The sequence below is a fragment of the Echinops telfairi genome, unplaced genomic scaffold (genome assembly GCF_000313985.2).
Source record: "Echinops telfairi isolate 266 unplaced genomic scaffold, ASM31398v2 ScPeMD7_1;HRSCAF=3_0, whole genome shotgun sequence".
Taxonomy (NCBI): Eukaryota; Metazoa; Chordata; class Mammalia; order Afrosoricida; family Tenrecidae; genus Echinops; species Echinops telfairi.
In genome coordinates, this window is record NW_022103896.1 from 19,072,665 (window position 1) to 19,091,682 (window position 19,018).

Genomic DNA, 19,018 nt, shown 5'->3' on the forward strand with positions numbered 1-19,018 from the left:
TCTCTGCCCTTCAGTCAATCCCACCTGCGTTTATCAGCCAGGCTGGCACAATAAACTATCTCAATACCCCATAAAGAAAGTTACAAAGCTGACGACATCTTATTGTGAAGTAAAGTTCCCAGGAAAACCCTGGTGAATTTACTTTTGATTCCTCAGTTCATAGGGCTTGTTCTCCCATTTATGTGTACATCCTTCCCTGATTTAACTTAGACCAGTAGTTATCAACCTTGCTAATGCCATGACCCTTTAATACAGTTCCTCATGTTGTGATGATCCCCAAATCATAAAATTATTTTTGTTGCTAGTTCATAACTATAATTTTGCTACTGTTATGAATTAGGCGACCCCTGTGAAAAGGGTCGTTAAACCCCCAAAGGGGTCACGGTTGAGAACCGCTGACTTAAAACACTGATTTGCCATCAAAACCCCTCCGTGGCCCTTCAGCAGTCCACAAAAAATCTGCTAAGCTCATTCCATGCAAGCACTTAAACAACCTTTAAAGCACAGACTTGTTCAATGGATGGCTTCCCACCTGTCTGTGCATTCTGCAAAGATAGAACCTGCGGGGCTTAGTCACTGCTAGATCCTTAACACAACCTGTCACACTGGAGTAACTTTCAATATGTGCTGTTGATGTAAAGATCGTAAGATCAATTCCAGCTGAAGTTGGGATAGCAGTATCGATAGTTGAAACATGCCGGTTAGGTAAGCACTTATTGAGTGGTTACTTTGTGCTTTAAACAGTTTCACGTCACAAGAATCTATGACACCTGAAGTATCCTGATCCCCATTTTACTGACTAGGGCAGCACCCGTGGTCTCAAAACCTTAGCTGTTCCTCAGGGTTTCCACTTCACTTTGATCGGAGGGTTCTGGTTAACCACACGGCTACTCTATGACTCGAAGGGTCACAGACACAGCAAGAAGTGAGCTCGGACTGAATCTTTGTCTTCCATCCACTAATGCCACTTGGCTGAAAAGGTCTCGCCACCAGAAAGAAGGAAGAAGCAGAAAAGGCAACTTCACGTTTTGAATGTATTCTGGGGCCAGGTGGATGTTTGATGTCAGAGGCAGGAAGAATCTGCCACAATCTGGACATTAACAACAGGCAGTGTCAAACAAGGAATACAAAAGCCATGGTTTGTTACTAATCACACTGCCCAATGCTCCCCTGGGTTATCTGGTTTGTGAATGTTAAGATCACTGGCAGAGGCAGTTCACCTGTAGGTTTCCTCAGTTCAGCAGGGCCCACTTCTGCAGACTGAGCTGAGCCAGCGCACCAAGGACAAAGAGGCGCCACCACATACGATTGGGGTGTCTTATTTGCTTTGTCAATCAAGTTGAAAGGCGTACTTTATAATCCAAAAATTCAGAACCTGCGTACCTTTCTTTCCCAGATCTGGATCTTTCCCCTCCATAACTCTTTGGGGTCAATAGCACTTCTGAAGTCTTCTATAGACACTACATCTGCAGAAAGGTATTCTGCAATTTTCTGGCAATTTCTACAAAACAAAAGATGACTATCATTCAATATAGGATTTCATAGTTTACTTAGATTGGATGGTTGTCATTAACCATAAATCTAAGAGGCAAAAGAGCAGAGTTTACATCACATCACTTTCTTTCCCCTTCTGTTATTATAATACAATCACTGTAAAACCATTAGCCTCTGGGGTGCTGCTGTCACACGTTCATTTCACCCCACCAGTCTTGTGAATTAAAAGGAATTATTCCAAGGATTACATAAGGAAATAGATTTGCCCCTTAATCCTGGCTTAAAGCCCTCTCTCTCTCTCTCTCTCTCTCTCTCTCTCTCACACACACACACACACACACACACACCTATAGTCAGAATCAGCTCCTTATCTTCCATCAGAGAGCTGCTCTTCTAAATATCCCTGGACAGCCTTGCCCACAATGCAGTGCTTATCACAGAATGAGGTGACTCCCATTCCTTCTGAACTGAGAGGCCAAGATTTACCCCATTGCACTTTCATAACTGCACTACAAGTTCCTGCTCTGGCTGGACTAAAGTCGATGGTCAAATATTTACTGACTGAAAATTCTCAAGTTTTCTTATTTAAATACTTAATGATCAAAACTGATCATTAACCCTTTAGTAAAATGTCAGAAAGCATAACAGCATGAGCTTATTTCTACAATGACGCAGCAGTGGAACAAGTGAGGCATCAGAAAGCCGTGTAATGAGGAGCCCTCGGTGTTCCTGGGTCTGTGTACTGGACAAGCCACGCCCCTGAAACATCGCCGCGGGTTTGCAGAGGTAATGCTTGGACACTGTCACCAGTCTGTAGCCACCTCATTGCCCAAACACTTCCAGCTCTCAGAAACACAGAGTCTGGAGCTAAGAAAAATCTAGATTCTTCTCCAGCGATGTGGCTCTTGGATCTCTTGTCACATAAAAATCACTTTCCCAAGCCGGCAGTCTATGGAAGGCGAGGTTCCTTGTGAAAAGACATCGTAGCCAAGGGGCTCATTATGAACAAACGCACTCACGCTTCCCTCTGATTGCCTGCCAGAGTGACTTTTGCTGCATGCCATTCCCGCAGGTGTTTCAGTGCCCCGACGGCAGGTAAGCAGTCTGTCAGCCTGGGGGGGTCTCTGTCGGCCGGCAGCAGCAGGATATCGATCATTGCTCTACCTGGAACAACATTTCGGTAAATTTCAGAAGATGTTAGACCTGAAATGCCCCCAGAAAAGTGCCCTAATGATTGGCTTTTAAGTTTCTTTATAAGACAGTGGATGAAGTGAACTCGGACTTTCTGAAATTCTTCAAAATAATGCACATCTGCAGCTCAAAACCCTTTCAGAGTTCATCACCTGACTTAAAGCCACATGATCCTGAAGCACCCAGCATAAGACAGAAAACAATGAACCACACCATAATGGCTCGCCAAGTCCACAGCAGTGGGTAATTATACACACAGCTCTTGAGATGATCAATGCTATTGTTGTACCAAACAAAGAGAGAGAAAAAACTGTAATTTCATTATATTTCTATTTAATTTTGTTGCCCAAAGGAGAATGAATTAGTATAAAGTTATAATGTACAATTAAATTACTTCTCTTTTTAAAAGATAATAAAGCATTCAGAAAACCCCCTTATAATGGCAACACCACTGGGTTCTGAGAAAGTAGAATAAGTGTATAAACTTGAAGTTTTATAAAAATATCATTTTTACTGAATGGCCAGGAAAAGCAAAGGTACAGAAACAAAGTCACACTTTGAATATGAATTACTCTTATTAGTGAAAACAGCCACTCAGCTATATTTCAGTGCATCTTTTGAACTTAACATCCGGCATGAAGAAGTCGATGTGGATGTTTCCGATGTGACTTTTCACATTATGACATGACCCCTGAGTATCCGGGGAGCCAGGAGGCCTTTCCTGGTAACCACATAGCTTTAGTCATCCCCGTCTACTAGCTACACATTTGGTGCACAGCACATGACACATACAACAAATATCTGCAAAACAAAGGACCTTCAATAATGGAAATATGTCAAAAAGAGGAAGCTCTTCAAAAGTTACTGTGGAGGCTAAAAAGGTTAGCTGAAGACAAAAAACAGTTTCAAGGATAATACAATGCACTATTTCACAAACTGTGTTGCACTGGGGGTGGGGGTGGGGAGCAGGGAGAGTAAACCCACCCCACTGCCATTACGTCAATTCGAATTTATAGCGCACCTCTATATAGTCTCCAAGACTAAGCTTTTACGGGAGCAAATAACCCCATCTTCCCCCAATGGAGTGACTGGTGGGTTTGAACTGCCAACCCTACACTAGCAGTTCAACAGTTATGTGACAGAAGCACCAGGGCTCCTTCTGCTGAGTTACATAAGGGCTTCTTTAACTGCTCCACTTCCCATTTATGATATGTATGAGGAGCCTTTCCCCACAACCGCTTCCCTCACTGCACAGTAACTCAGGAGCACTCACGGCCCTGGGGTTGTTGAGTGTACAGCTGCTAACCAGAAGGTCAGTGGTTTGAACTCACCAGCGGGAGACAAATGTGGCAAGCTGGTTCCGTGAAGATTACAGGCTGGGAGATTCTCTGAGGTGTCCTATAGAGAACCAACTTGATGGCAGCAGGTTTGATTTTAACAGTGATACCACCATAGGAGAATGTACCCCAATCATCTAACTTAAAGAACCCCTTTTTGCCAGTTGTCCAAAGAGCTGGCATTCTACAGAGCGTGCTCTGGAAAGCGATGGCACACCGGGAGAAGAGTCTTCTGCAGTGTCCACCCCGTGGGAAAGCATGACGGTCCCTATATTTCTAAGTGCTGGCTTCTGCCTTCCTAAGTGGAAACAATTAGAATTCTGTCTCAATGATGCTTCTATTATAGTGATGGCTAGTATTTATACTTCCAACTTCAATTAAGAAATCATTCTGCATAAAGATCAGAAGCGAGAAGTAAAGACCAGCTCTATCGTTGACTCTTAACACATGTATGGTCAGTTATTGGAAGCAGTTATAAAATATTACCGGGTGCAGGAAGCTTGTCAGACAATTGATGCAAATTTTCAGCAGATTCTTCATATAGGCTAAAATGAAAAGATAGGTTAGAAGAAAATAAAAGTACACATATATATGCTCAACAAATCATATCACTCATGATTATAACAATATAAAATGTTTCTACGTATCAAGCACTGTTAAGCATGTTATTTTTAAAAAAAAGTACATTAGATACATTGTCTCATTTGTCCCTGCTGTCTCATTTGTCATATAGGTAACACTATAAAACTACTACTATTCCCGCATTCAATAACTTGTCTAAAGTCACCTAACTGGTCCTTGTGAACAGTACGATTCAAGTCCAGAGCCCAAGTTCTCAGTTACGCCTGACAACCAAACCAAACAACAAAGACACACATAAAACAGAACATCTTAAATTATATATAGTGTATTAAGTAGACAGCAGACCCGAGAATCCAAATCTTGTCTAGACACTGAAACGAACGTTTTACTAAGAGTTCACTAAAGCAGATATTGCTTTTTTCTTTTTCCCTGAATATAAATTAGATTAAGATTAATTCATGTAAAAGAGTACAGCCCCAGGGCTCACTGATTATACGATCTCCTCCACCTCGGATCCATCACTTCTTTTCATTTTATCCACACAACGACTGTTTTCTGTTCCAAAAAAGCTGATTATATAGCACAAAAGAATGCAAATCCTTTATTATAAATTCACCATCATCTAAAAGACTTATGACATCTTATGCTAAACTATAGGCTTTAGGCTCCCTCTGCTGGAAGCAATTATTAGATCACTTTTCGGACATATTTTCTTTTACACCCTCATCATCTAAGAGGGACTGGGGGAACCAGACAATAAGAAAGCTTTATGACTGGAAGGCACCTGAGGCATCATCTAAAACTACGGCCCGCGGGCCACATGCGGCCCGCCGAGGACATTTATCCAGCCCGCCGGGTGTTTTTGCCTGTTTTGTTTTTTTACTTCAAAATAAGATATGCGCAGTGTGCATGGGAATTTGTTCATAGTTTTTTTAAAACTGTAGTCCAGCCCTCCGACGGTCTGAGGGACAGTGAACTGACCCTGTTTAAAAGGTTTGAGGACCCTGCTCTAGAAGGACGGGCACTTGACGAATGGAAAAGAAAGGACCGGAGCAGCTCAGTGGTTCCTAGAAGGGACCAGAGATCTCCTTCATTGACCCGGGCTCCATGTTCTCCTGACTGGACAATGTTTCCCTTCATTACGTGGCATAAAGAAACCAGCTGGAAAAAGGATAAACGGGATTACGCAAATGCTAGAATAAACGCAAGGATCTATTATATGGGAGACTACAAATAAGACTGAAACATAGTTGAAAAGGGTTCAGAAGTTCATAGAAAAAAGTCTGTTATCTTTTCATTCCATGTTTCCACCCACTTTTTGAAGAGGAGGGCTAGCTCAGAAAGGGAAAAACTGTTATAAAATGGATCATCTGAGTCAACTTGTATATGTAACTAACTCAAAACAGCTAAATCTGATCTGAATGATATGTACAGTTCTTAAAAACTGTGGCTTTAGAAAGATAACTAAAATGCCAAAACTATACATAAATTAAAGAAATCACCAATTCTTCCTCAAATAGAAAAGTGTCCTTTGTTTAGAAGGACAGGTGAATTAAGTGTCTATATAAGTTCTTAAAATCTGTTGTCACATAAAATCTATCTTCAAGAAAGTGGTATGTCAATAATCACTTTGTGTGATTCCTGCAAGTATGTACCTTTGAAAAGGCACATAATTTTCAGATACAGAATTCTTACCTTTTAAATAATCTTATTCAAATACAAAACCCTAAGTGAAATGTTCAAGTTATCAGAATTCCCTTCCTATAGGGAGTCCATGCCTTAGTATTACACTTTGCAATGCCAACTGCAGGTCCATCGTTTGAAACCACCAGCCGCTCTGCAGGAGAAAAACGAGGCTTTACTCTGGTCAAGAGATCTAGCCTTGGAAACTCACAAGGGCAGTTCAACCCTGTCCTATGGGGTTGCTGAGGCGGCACTGACTCGACGGCAGTGAGCTAGGGTGTGCTTTGGTCCTTACCATCACCAAGAGGACCCTGATGGTGAAGTGGGCTTCACGCTGAGTTGCTAACCAGGTCAGGGGTTCGAGTGGATCAGATAAGAAAGAGCAGGAGGCTGTCTACTCTGGTAGAGATTAAAAGTCCCAGAAACCCACAAGGGGCAGTTTTACTCTGTCTTAGAGGGTCACTGTGAGTTGGAACAGACTCAATGGCAGTGGGTGAGCTACCATAACAACAACAACAACAACAACAAGAAAACCCCATTGTCGCAGAGTTGATTCTGACAGAGTAAAAGACAGGACGGAAGAAAACGGCCCCTCTGGGTTTCTGAAGCCTCAAACCAATGCACAAGGTTACACGTGTTGCCCGTGTGTGAGCCGTAGGAGCATACTCAGCCAAGGACAGTGACTCTCGGCTGTTGCTGTCTTCCTCCTCAAAACAGTCAGCAGCGCTCAGACACTCCTCGATGTTTGTTTTAAGCACATCTTCGATTTCATCTTGCTCCATATCAAACTGTATCTCTTCCCAGTCAGAACTACAAAACTAATACATCAAAGCAAGACATTAACTGAGGGGTTCATGGAATTATTTATAATAACAAAGACAACTGGCAATAATGATTTTTTTTGTTCCTATTACCTGATAAAATCCGCATATCGCCTGCACTGCAAAGAACCACTTCTTGGAACCAGGTGTGCCACCCACTGAACAGGCTGGAAAAGCAAAACCATTTGTATTAGAAGACAGGCATGTCGGGAACCAGCATCTGTTCGGGCACCTAGGCTTAGGCTCATGGGCATCCCAGCACCACCTGACACCTATCACAGAGCCCCCCAGTGTGTAGATATGGGACTATTTTTGAAATCTCTACAAAAAAATCCAAAAAGGATTACAGTGAACCCTCGCCACTTCGCGCTTCGACTTCCGTGGCTTCACTCTATCGCGGTTTTTGCGTAACAGCGCATGCTCTGTCATTACTGCCACTGATTGGCTCATACTGTACACGCTTGATGCCATAAATAATATAATAAATGATAATTGTAACGTCCAAAATGTTTTACTGTATTTTCCCCTTTTCATTTAATAAATTGGGTAATACGAGTGTAATGGTGACTAAAGGGTGTTTTTTCATGTCCTCTATGCTCTAACTACGAAAATACTTGATTTACAAATAAGGAATCCTACTTCGCGGAATTTCATTTATCACGGTAGCGTCTAGAACCGATGATAAACGAGGGTTCACTGTACCTAAATCGACAGTAAAAATCTGTACTCACAATGAATATTTTTTAGTTCATTACAGTCCAAAATCCACGTGCACTATTTTCATCATTTCAAACACAGCAGAAAATCCACCATAAAAATGTTGGAAAATACACCTACTCGATGGCTGAACACACACTGAAAAACCATGCTCTAAAAGCTCTAAAGACCCTATAGAAATCAGGGCTGGGTGAAAAAGTAACTATGGCTGGACAGGAGTTCTGGTCACGCAGTGCTTACACATTGGGCTGCTAACTTCAAGGTCAGCAGTTCAAAACCACCAGCCAGTTCTTCAAGAGAAAGATGAGGCTGTTAACTCCCTTAAAGAGTTACTGTTTCAGAAACTCACACAGGCAGTTCTACCCCACCCTATAGGGTCACTGGGAGTCAGAACCCACTGGATGGAATAAGTTTCGTTTTGGTGGCTGGAAGATCAGAATGACACTCCTCTTGAAGGACAGAAGAACATATGAGGAAACCAGGATTACCAGGGTGCAGATCAGAGGGTCAAGAAGAATTTAAAATTATGCACAGAAATAGGGACCCAAGGAGTAACAGGAAGTGTGGAAACGATTCACGGAAACCACAAAAGAGGCTGTTTGGAAGAGATGTGAACGGTCTCTTCATGCCGTGTGCTCACTAACCTGCAGCTGGCACACTTCCAAAGCAGAGGGTCAGTCTCCGACTCCCCAGAGCCCACGGCTAGTTTCTGATTGCCATGAGGAAGAATCCCTCTCCATGACATGGTTTTTTAACCCTCCACATAGCTGTGCCCACCTGTCTAGCTTTATCTCAACTCCAGTGTGTTGTGCTTTTAGTCCCTCACACTTGCCATTTAATGGAGGCAAGGATCCTAGCATGAGAGGAAGGAGGAACTGCAATACAGGCAGCTCTCGCTTAGCCCAACTCCACTATGCTCAGATTTTGGGTACCATAATTTATACAACCCTTGCCCCCCATTGCAGGAACCCGGGTGATGTGGCAGTTATACACTGGGCTGCTAACTGCAAGGTCAGCAGTTCAAAATCACCAGTCACTCCACAGGAGAAAGGTGAGGCTTTCCAATGATGTAAAGAGTTACTGTCTCAAAAACTCACCCTGTCCTATATGGTCACTAAGAGTCAACACTGACTTGGTGGCAAAATCATGAGTTTGACCAGCATGATTTGCATTTCAGTTCCCATGGTACATGAACCAAAAAGTATGCACTAGAAAACCAATGCTAGCTTCTCAGTCCAAAAATCGTGACATAAATTAACCCTTCCTAAATTAAAGTTGCACATCATGATCGGTGACCAGTTATGGTACTACGTGAAAGCTGGTCACTGCACACCTGAGATTCTGTTCACACGCAGAGAGCAAAACTGAGCAGAGTGCTACTTTCCTCTCCTAGTGCTCAACCCAATGGAACATTTTACCAAAAAGGGACAGAGGAAGGGCGAATTGGGCAATAAAGAGGAAAGCACTCAAAGAAACTATAAGGAAGGTTCTGGAAGAGGCTCTAGGGATGCAGCCAAAGGAACTAAGTGAATGAGAATGTTGTGATGAAAGGATGAAGTGTCTCAGAGAAAAAGATGCTGCAAAAAAAGCTGCCCATGAAAGCAACTCAGAGAAGCTTCAGAGCCCTGAAAGGGCAAGGAGACAACACTGGGAGCTGGTCCAAGCTCCCCAAGAGGTCTAGCAAGTGGCCAGAGGAGAGAGAGGATCAATCTGCATCACTGGACATGGGATGCCAAAAACAAGGTGGCAAGCACTGCGCAAGCTACTTTCCCTATGCTTCTAGCAAGGAAATAGATCACCAAGTCTCCATGTTTCCAGTGTTCACTACACAGCACAATAAAGAAAAACGGCTTTCCTTGGTCGTTTATCTCATTTCCTGTGTATTTATAACCAACAGTGACAGAATCTGTAATGTTTCGACAAACATTTATCTTTTATATTAATCATTTTATTGGGAAGGGGCTCTTACAAATCTTATGACAATCCATCATTCAATTGTATTAAGCACACTTGTATATGTGTTGCCATCAACATATGCAAGATATTTCTTTCTACTTAAGCCCTTGGGGATCAGCTTTTTTCCCCTACCCCCCCACCCTCCCACCATAATCAATTATATATTATTGTTGTTATTTTGCGTCATACACCGTCCATTTGGACAAACATTTAAAGGCATTCAGATAATTGTGACTATTAAAATTGTTGAACACACTCCCGGCCTGCACACCATTTGCACAGCCCCCAGCTGCTGCCATCAAGTGGCTGCTGAGCCAGCGGAACTGCGCCCCCCCCCTCCCCCAAGCTTGCACTTGTCCCCAGACGCAGGCGGTCTCGTCTCTGAGGTCAGCACCTTTTTCTCTTCATCCTCTTGTCACAACTGCTCTCCTGCTCAGCGAAAAGTGAGACCATCAACCTCCTCGTGAGCCGGCCAACGCTTCACCCCGAGCCCCCAAGGGCCCAGGGAGTCAATTCTGACCCACAGCTGGCAAAGCAAGGTCTGCCTAGAACACTTCAAACCCCTCCCCCTAATGGAAAACTAAACATCAGTACTCATAGAATGTTTCATACATAAGGGGGCTTCAAAAAATTAAAGTGAAAAAAATCCATTGCTTTTAAGTTCCATTTTCCCAGGGACTCGGAAGCCCCCACATACACATAAGAGCATGAGTCAAATATGTCACATAGACGAGCAGCACTGACTTAAATGACAGCAACTTGAAAAGTTATTGGGACCGTGGACCGTAGGAAACAAGTTCAGGCAGCACATACGAGAACAGACGAGAAATCATTGCTCAAAGGTGAGAGTTGAAATGGAGAAACAAGAGGTGCCCTGATGAAAGAACCACAGAGAAAGCACCCAGAGGTGTGGCTAGGAGAAGAACTGTCAATACGAGCATTTCTAGAATCTTCCTTTAGCTTTTAGAGAGTGGCTTGTTTGGGAATCTCTATTTCGGACACTCTCAGCTATAAGACAGGAAGAAGAAATGTGAGAGAAGACAACTCCCAGAGAAGTAGATGGATTTGTATACTGCCAACAGAGACCAAGAGGGGCAGCTGTAGTGGGGGGCCAAAAAAGCAACCTATTTCAAAAGTGTCGGAGCAATTAAGAATCCAGTCGACTCTGTTGCAACTGCCAAAGGTTTTGTGATAGCGTCTCGACCGTAAGTCTCTCTCCCTCCTTCATATGTGCTTTCATTGCTATCACATAGTGTACGATATTGCAAACATACATATATATGCACATACATCTATATATACACACACACACACACACACACTAATAAGGGCCCGGGGGCTTACGAGGGGAAGGGAGGGGATAAAGGGCAGCAGATATTATGGAGGTCAAAACGAGGAGAATGTCTGAAAGCGACTGTGGTAACAAGTCTACAGTACTAGTAGCTTGATGTGAATGAACTCAGTAAAAGCTCCCAATAAAAGGATTTTTTTTTAAAGAAAAAGAATTGTGGAATCTTTTCACAGGATGAGTAAGGGACATAAAATAGGGGGGAAAAGTGATAAAGAGTGTAGCAGTCACCCCCTTACTGAAGGGTTGTGGGGAGAAGATGAACCAGTCAGGGTGCAGTGTAGCAACGATGAAACATATAACTTTCCTCTAGTTCTTAAATGCTTCCTCACCCCCACTATCATGATCCCAATTCTACCTTACAAATCTGGCTAGACCAGAGGATGTACACTGGTACAGATAGGAACTGGAAACACAGGGAATCCAGGACAGATGATCCCTTCAGGGCCAGTGGTGAGAGTGGCGATGCCTGGAGGGTGGAGGGAATGAGGTGGAAAGGGGTAACGGATTACAAGAATCTATGTATACCCTCCTCCCTGGGGGATGGACAGCAGAGAAGAGGGCAGGGGGAGACGTCGGACAGTGTAACATATGACAAAATAATAATAATTTATGAATTATGAAGGGTTCATGAGGGAGGGGGGAGGGGGGAGAGAGGGGGCAAATGAGGAGCTGATATTAAGGGCTCAAGTAGAAGGCAAAAATTTTGAGAGTGATAATGGCAACAAATGTACATATGTGCTTGACACAATGGATGTATGTATGGATTGTGATAAGAATTGTACAAGCCCCCAATAAAATGATTAAAAAAAAAAGAGTGTAGTAGCAATATCAAAAAGCAAATAAACATAAAACCTCCATGTTATCAAGTCAATTCTGAATCATAGTGACCGGTTAGATCTGCCCCTGTGGGTTTCCATGACTATAACTCTTTACAGGACTAGAAAGCCTCATCTTTCTCCATGATGATTTTGAACTCTTGACTTTGCAGTTAGCAGTCCAATGCATAACTACTAAGCCCCCAGGCTCCTGTCAGAGCAATAGTAATGGTACTTAGGGTAGGATTATAAATCTTCCCCATAATGCCATACTAGCCTATTTGATGGGGCAGGAAATTGTAATGAGAGAAAAAATCCTCAGGATGAAAATCTAGAATAATTTCCTTGACAACTTATGACATTCAATCATCAGTAGGTGAGGGGTAAGACTTTTTTCCTCTTATATTCTCTTAGGTACCTCCCTCTCCCAGTGACTCAAGGACTCTTTGTTATCATAAATGAAGAAATTAATTTAGTCTCCAACACAAATGCTGAGACAGAGAAAACATGTTAGACTCTAACCATACCAATCATCATGCAGATGGCACCAAAAAAGCAACAACAAGGCCACTCCATCACATTCCCTGTGGCTCCTAGTGACCCTGTGGGACAGAGGAGGACAGAGCACAACTGCCCGTAGGGTTTCCAAGGCTGTAATCTTTATGGAAGCAGATGGCCACATCTGCCGTATCTTTCTCCATCAGAGCAGTTGGTGGGCTAGACAACCTGTCAGTTGGCAGCCAACCTCTTTATAACCACTGAGCCCCCAGGACTCCTGAAGGACAGCACAGAACGAGGCCATGTTTTCTTCTGCCGTGCACAATGCCACCCCGAGTGGGAACGGCACCCAACAACAAAACAGTCCACTCACCAGGAAAGGTGCTATCCTCCGGATTTATTGATGAACTAATGCTTCTTTTCAGGAGATGATAAATATTTGCAGCTGCTGTTAGGTCTGAAAGAGAAAGGACACACTAATTGAATAGGTTGACTCCAATGTCACTATCTGAGACTCAGGACCCCTTTGTGGCACAGGAAGGAACTACATGCTACTGCAGATGTTTTATACAGCAAACGTAAAGCATGCAGGGAAAAGAAGGATCCTGATTTGCCCATGCCAGCCAGTTAACACAAATCTAAACGTACTCCAAAAGGAAGTCTCTAGCTCGGAGACTTCCTCCACAAAAAGCCTGCTTGTTCAAAACAACTGTCAATAAAATGCCACCCAGGGCAAAGTCTCCACAGGACCAGCAACGAGCAGTGCAATAGCAAATGGCTTAAATTTGTTTTCAATGGATTTTGTTTTGAACGAACTTCATTTGTGGGGCCTCTCTCCTCCCGTTAGCTTGTAAAGTCTGGGAGAGCAGGCTCCCTTCCTATGCTCCGGGCTTTGGAACATATAGAATGTATATATTACCAGCGAGCAAAACTCCCTTTCCTAAAGAGCAAGGAATTTATTCAGCTAAATTTGTACGGAGGCTGACATTCTTATTAGATGCATGGATTTCCTCTCATCATTAAAGCATAGGGAATTTAACCAGATGCGCCTTGATCAAGCCGATAACGTTCTGACTACTAGAATTTTGCACCCGCGTCTTCCATGCAGGTGACGGCACTCTTTCAGATCCTGTTACATTGATTCAAACTGACCACGGAGCTCTCAAGAACAACTCAAAACAGTACTGGACCTACCAGCTCCACCTTCCCCGCCTCGCCTGCCCTTCCCGCCCTTGCTCAGCCCAGCGCTCACCCGGCTGCTTCTGGGTGCCCTCCGCCCCCGGCGGCCCAGACCCGAGCTCCGCCTCCCCCCCGGGCGCCGAGAGGACTTTTCCTTCCCCCCAGATGACCAGCAGCAGGTACCGGTCCATCTGCTCAGAGCCGGCCCCCAGCTGCAGGTCTCGGCGGGCAAGTTGAAACAGCCGCGCACTCGTGACGCACTTCCGGTCCGCAGCCCTTCCGGTCGGCTGGAAGCCGTGCTCCCGGCGCGGGCTTTGCGCGCCTTGTCGGCAAGTGGGGACGTGAGCGGGAGTTATACTCTCCGCGGCTGCATGACTGCTTCTTTCTCGGACCAAGTGCCACCTGTGAGAAGATGAAGTGGGACGCAGGAAAGGTGGAGAAGCAGACGGGTCAGGCCGGACTAGGAACCGTTATGCTCGATTATGGGCGTTTCCCGCCGGGCCGGTGCGGCTGCTGGACCGGCCCTGTCCGGCGGAAGAAGGTCGGTGCTGCTTGTGGGAAGACATGTCGAGCTTCTCCAAGGCGACCCAGGTGAGCGCTTGGCTTGATGAGGCTAATTACACTCGCGGAAGGAGGGTGATGGTTCTGGTGGATTTAGTAGTAGAGCTGAGTCTCCTAGAATCCAAAAGGTGTCTCGCGAAAAGACAGGCAAAAGTTCTTGGCTGGCCGCCGCTTGCTCTGTTTGGTTCTAGACTGGTGAACACCAGGAGAGGCGAACACTCGGAGGAGTAGCCTGGCGATCTACTTCGTTGTTTGTGTTAGGTGCCGTCCAGTTGGTTCCGGTTCATGGCAACCCTGTGTACAACACAGGGTTGTACACCTCCGACCCCACATCCTCACTATTGGTTTTGAGCCGATTGTCGCAGCTACTGTGTCATCCCATCTCGTTGAGTGTCTTCCTTGGAAAAGCGCGGCGTTTTCTCTGACCTTTACTGAGCACGATGTCCATTTCCAGGGACAGTCACCTGATTTCATGCCCAAAGTACATGGGATGAAGTCTCACCGCCCTCCCTTCAAAAGAGCATTCTGGCTGAACTTCCTCAAGACAAATATCTTTCTTCTTCTGGCAGTCCATAGTTTCCATGTTTTTCACTAACGCCACAATTCAGTTGAATCAGTTGGTCATTGGTCTTCTTTATTCACTGTCAAGCCTTCACACGCACATGGGAACTATCGGAAAAACCATGGCTTGTGCTAAGCACACCGTTGCCCTCAAAGTGACATCTTTTCTCCGATGCTCTCAAGAGGTCGTGTGCAGCACATTCGCCCAATGCCCTGTGTCATTTGATCTCTTGACTGCGCTTTCTGTCGCCATTGATTGTGAAATCCTTGACAGCTACTGAAAATTAGCCAATGAATACTCTTTGGATCACTACAGCATATTATCTGATAGGGTGCTAGAAGATGAGTCCCCTAGAGTTGTACAAGCCCCCAATAACATGATTTTTAAAAAACACCCAGGGACTGCAGCAATACCAGAGCATAATTAGCATCATGAACCTGGCACAGGATCGACCAAAATTTCATTCTGTGATTTGGACCCAACTCAAGGACAGTAACAAGAAGACAGGAGCTTGCCTAATCTGCTTGAGGTTCAGCAAGAAAGCTAATTAAGATGTCTTCCTCCAAAGAGGAATGGAGTTGTATGTTAGCATGTAAGGCATTATAAGGATTCATGTTTTACTGTGAGTGAAAGAAAACAGATCCTCACACAAGTATACCAATAAGCAATATCATGATAAGTGGAGAAAACATTGACAATGTCAAAGAATTCATTTTATTTGGGTCCACAATTCATGTTCACAGAAGTCGCAATCCAGAATCAAATGACATTGATTTAGGCAAAGCAGCTACCAAAAGAGATCTTTTAAATGTTTAAAGCAAATATATCATTTTGAAGACTACGATACCTGTGAGCATAGATGGTATTTTCAATTTCAAACTTGGGAACTTCAAAAAGTTTGTGGGAGAGTGGAATTAATAGAGTTTCTTCCACAAACTTTTTTGAAATCCCACTCTATGCACGCAAAACCTAGACATTCCATAAGAAAAAACAAGGAAGAATTGATGACTTTGAATGATTGTGCTGGTGAAGAATATTGACTATACCATGAACTACCCAGAAGGCAAAACTGTTTTGAAAGAAGTACAGCCAGAAAGCTCTTTAGAAGTGAGGATGGTAAGACCCGGCCTCACATGCTATCAGGAGGACCACTTTCTTAAAAAGGCATCATGCTTGGTAGAGCAGAAAAGATCAGCGAAAAAGAGGAAGATCTTCAACAACAAGGAATGACACGGTGGCTGCCAACAATAGACTCTTACATCGCCATGATTGGGAGGATGGGGCAGGACCAGGCAGTCTTTTCCAGTGTTGGACCTGCGGTGATTGTGAGTCGAAACCAACTCAAGATCACCTGAAATAACATAACTATTCAGGCACCCGTTTGTTTCTCCCCACAATTAAATTGCTATCTATGTTTTATTAAATTCCTGGGTTGTTTTGTGCCCTTTGTTGTATTTGTCTGATCCATTCAACTATTTCTTTGCCCCAGTAATAATGCTCTTTTGATTTACTGTGGCTGCAAAGTAATATAAGTCTTGTATGAAAAGACACCCCTCTTCCTAACTAATAGTCTTTATTATAGATTCTTTGGCTATCTTAAGACGTTTACTGCATTGATTTTTCCATATGATTTCCGACTTCCACTGGACTCCAGTCTAGTGGAAGTGGGGATGGAAGGAATGTTTTGGTACTTGGATGGTAATTTCGAGAGGAGGGTGAGGCCCATCAAGACTAGGAATAAAGATGGAAGTTAGGACGCTGCTGCCCAATAGGACTTGAGAGGAAATGTCAGATGCTGCGGATGAGTCAAGAGGCTTAGGCAAGAAAAGTAACCAGGAGTGAAGCAGGGTGAAGAATCACAAATGCTAGAAGATTTATTATTTGGATAAGAATATGAGTTCTCATTTTCAGTTTTTCTTTTTTAAAAAATAATGAGTTTTAATTAAGTTAGTTCATAAATGGAGCACGATTGGGAACTGGGGTGAACTAGAAGCTATCTATCTGTAGATGTCATTGTTTATAGAGATACTGGCAAGGAATCTATAAAAAGCTCTGAGAACTTATACGTCAGTTCAGCAAGGCTACAGGATACGAGAACAATATACAAGAATGAAGTGCATTCTATGGCAACAGACAGATGAAGTACATTACTATCTATAATAGCATCACAGTATTTGAAAGATGGAGGGATAAATATGTGATAAAAGACGTGTGGGGAGAATGAAGTTGATGTCAAGAAAGAGAAGCAGTATAATTGCTGAGCCATTTTATAGACAAGAGTTCGTTCCAGTAACAGAAAAAGACAAAACCAACAACAACAAAAGCTTCTTCAGGGATAGTTTCTTTTTATACAGTCAGTACTAACATTAGCTGTGACATACATGTGATAGTATAATAATAAATTCATTCTTTCTGTAATCATTAGACTTTAGTTTTTCCTTCTCTCTTCCCACCCTCCCCCAGCAATGGGCCACTTTTGCTCGGATATGGTATCTCTTAGACGGGAAGATGCAGCCTCCAGGCAAACTGGCTGCTGTGGCTTCAATAAAGCTTCAGGGATTGCACAAGCCCATGTACCATGAAAAGAGTGAGTATCCTGTTACACCTGTTTGTCACTGGCAGCCATCATTCTCATGCCCGAAGTAGAATCTTGGAGACATTTATCTGGGCTCCCTTTTTTTCCCTGGGTACCCGTTATTTTGCTTTTGTTAAAAGCTTATTTAAGGAAAAAAAAAAATCCCACTGCTAACTTACTCGACATGAAGAATTTCACTTGTTCTTGGGATAGCTGTACTGATTCGTTGTCCGGGGTAATGCCAGTTCATACCATTATCCCAGCAAAAGTATCAGCAGCACCTCTTGTCACTCTGAGTTGGATAATAAATTAAATGGTCACTGTTATACAAGTCTCTTTACATGGTGGTGTTTGCATTTTTGTTTTTTAATGAGGAATTGTGCTTGCCTGCTTTTCTAAAAGCTGTTTCCCTCATAAAATTCTCATTGATACCCTTATCTACTTCTCTCCATCCCTTACTTTGAGATAAATCCCAGATATTTCACCAATTCATGTTCAGTATGTTCAATAAAGACAAATTCTTTAGAAAGCATGTTTTAAATTCTATTTATCAAAGCTAAAAGCAAACACAAAAAATAACTGTTTCCATAATAGCACCAAATATTAGTACGAGTTTTAATTTTTGCATTGCTGTGTATTTGTGTGTGTTTTTAAAAGCATAAAAGTTTACTTTTCACTGGTTTGAGATAATAGCTTTGTGTTTTGTATCCTTTTCTTAAAGCAGAAGTGGTTTTTGTGCTAGTAATGCTCTTCTCATCGGTGTGTGTTGTTGTTGTTGTTTTGCTCATCAGTGTTATAATTGTTTTGATTAACTTAACCCACCAGGCACTCAAGTAACCAGGTGGCCAGGTTCTGCTATCCATCCTTAGTCCTCATCTTGACAGACCTGTCAGCAGCATTTGCTGCCATCGATGAAATATTTTGCTTAGCTTTTCTGTAGTGAAGTCTATCAAACGTACAAAGGTGTGCGAATACATGGGGAGGCTTCAAAAATTTCTTTAAAGGATAATGTGATTTTTCTATAAGCTTCTTAAAGCAACCTCCTATGAATAGATGTCTATTTTAAAGTAAACTAATAATAATATTTATAAACCTTAGAGCTGTTTTGTTCATTAGCATTGTAGGTATCTCCTGTGTCCCGTGTCACTCCCCGGACTCCGCCACCGCCATCTCCTAAGAAACCTGACTCCCACTGTCACTCAGCTGTACCATACTTGAACGGAGACTAGAACCTAGGCACTGATTCCCTATCTGGGGCCCATTCCACTTCCTTATGGTGACTTTGGGCTGAGTTACACTATGTCTGGCTGCCTGCTTGTTTGTTGGTGTTGGTTGTTGTTGTTTCCCGTAGCAGTAGTAACAGTAATGGAATAAGCAAAGGTCCTTCAATGGTCTTTATAGAAATGCAAATTGTTCAGAATTTGGGGTTGAGTAAAATTAGTCTCCTAATTTCTCTCTACAAATAGAGCACTTACCTGCCCATTAAAGTTCTCTAAAAGTTAGACTTGTTAGAAAGCATGGTTTTTAGTTCTGCCTCCTTATAAGTAAGCTATTTTTCAAGTTCCCTTAAACACCGATGAGAGATTATGTGGCTGCCTGCCAAGTTGTTCTTTTCTTGTCTAGTCGTGGAAATAGCGATATTATAAAATAACTGATTCACAAAATGAAGCCCAAAGTGTGTTTAGGCTCCACTATA

General features: G+C 43.1%; 2 protein-coding genes across 2 annotated transcripts in view; one reads left to right on the forward strand and one right to left on the reverse strand.

The window, feature by feature from the left end:
- LOC101657156 (MDM2 binding protein) overlaps window positions 1-14,190 on the reverse strand; it is a 68,304-nt gene extending 54,114 nt beyond the window's left edge. Inside the window, exons 1-8 of the mRNA XM_004697665.2 lie at window positions 14,144-14,190; window positions 13,698-14,026; window positions 12,819-12,902; window positions 7,202-7,275; window positions 6,954-7,105; window positions 4,509-4,567; window positions 2,514-2,658; window positions 1,384-1,501 (exon numbers count right to left, since the gene is read on the reverse strand). Coding sequence (XP_004697722.2) covers window positions 1,384-1,501; window positions 2,514-2,658; window positions 4,509-4,567; window positions 6,954-7,105; window positions 7,202-7,275; window positions 12,819-12,902; window positions 13,698-14,026; window positions 14,144-14,190 — 1,008 coding nt within the window. The remainder of the gene's footprint in view (window positions 1-1,383; window positions 1,502-2,513; window positions 2,659-4,508; window positions 4,568-6,953; window positions 7,106-7,201; window positions 7,276-12,818; window positions 12,903-13,697; window positions 14,027-14,143) is intronic.
- Window positions 14,158-19,018, forward strand: part of MRPL13 (mitochondrial ribosomal protein L13) — a 29,493-nt gene continuing 24,632 nt past the window's right edge. The window contains exons 1-2 of the mRNA XM_004697412.2: window positions 14,158-14,215; window positions 17,211-17,334. Of these exons, the coding sequence (XP_004697469.1) occupies window positions 14,189-14,215; window positions 17,211-17,334 (151 nt within the window). The 5' untranslated portion in view covers window positions 14,158-14,188. The remainder of the gene's footprint in view (window positions 14,216-17,210; window positions 17,335-19,018) is intronic.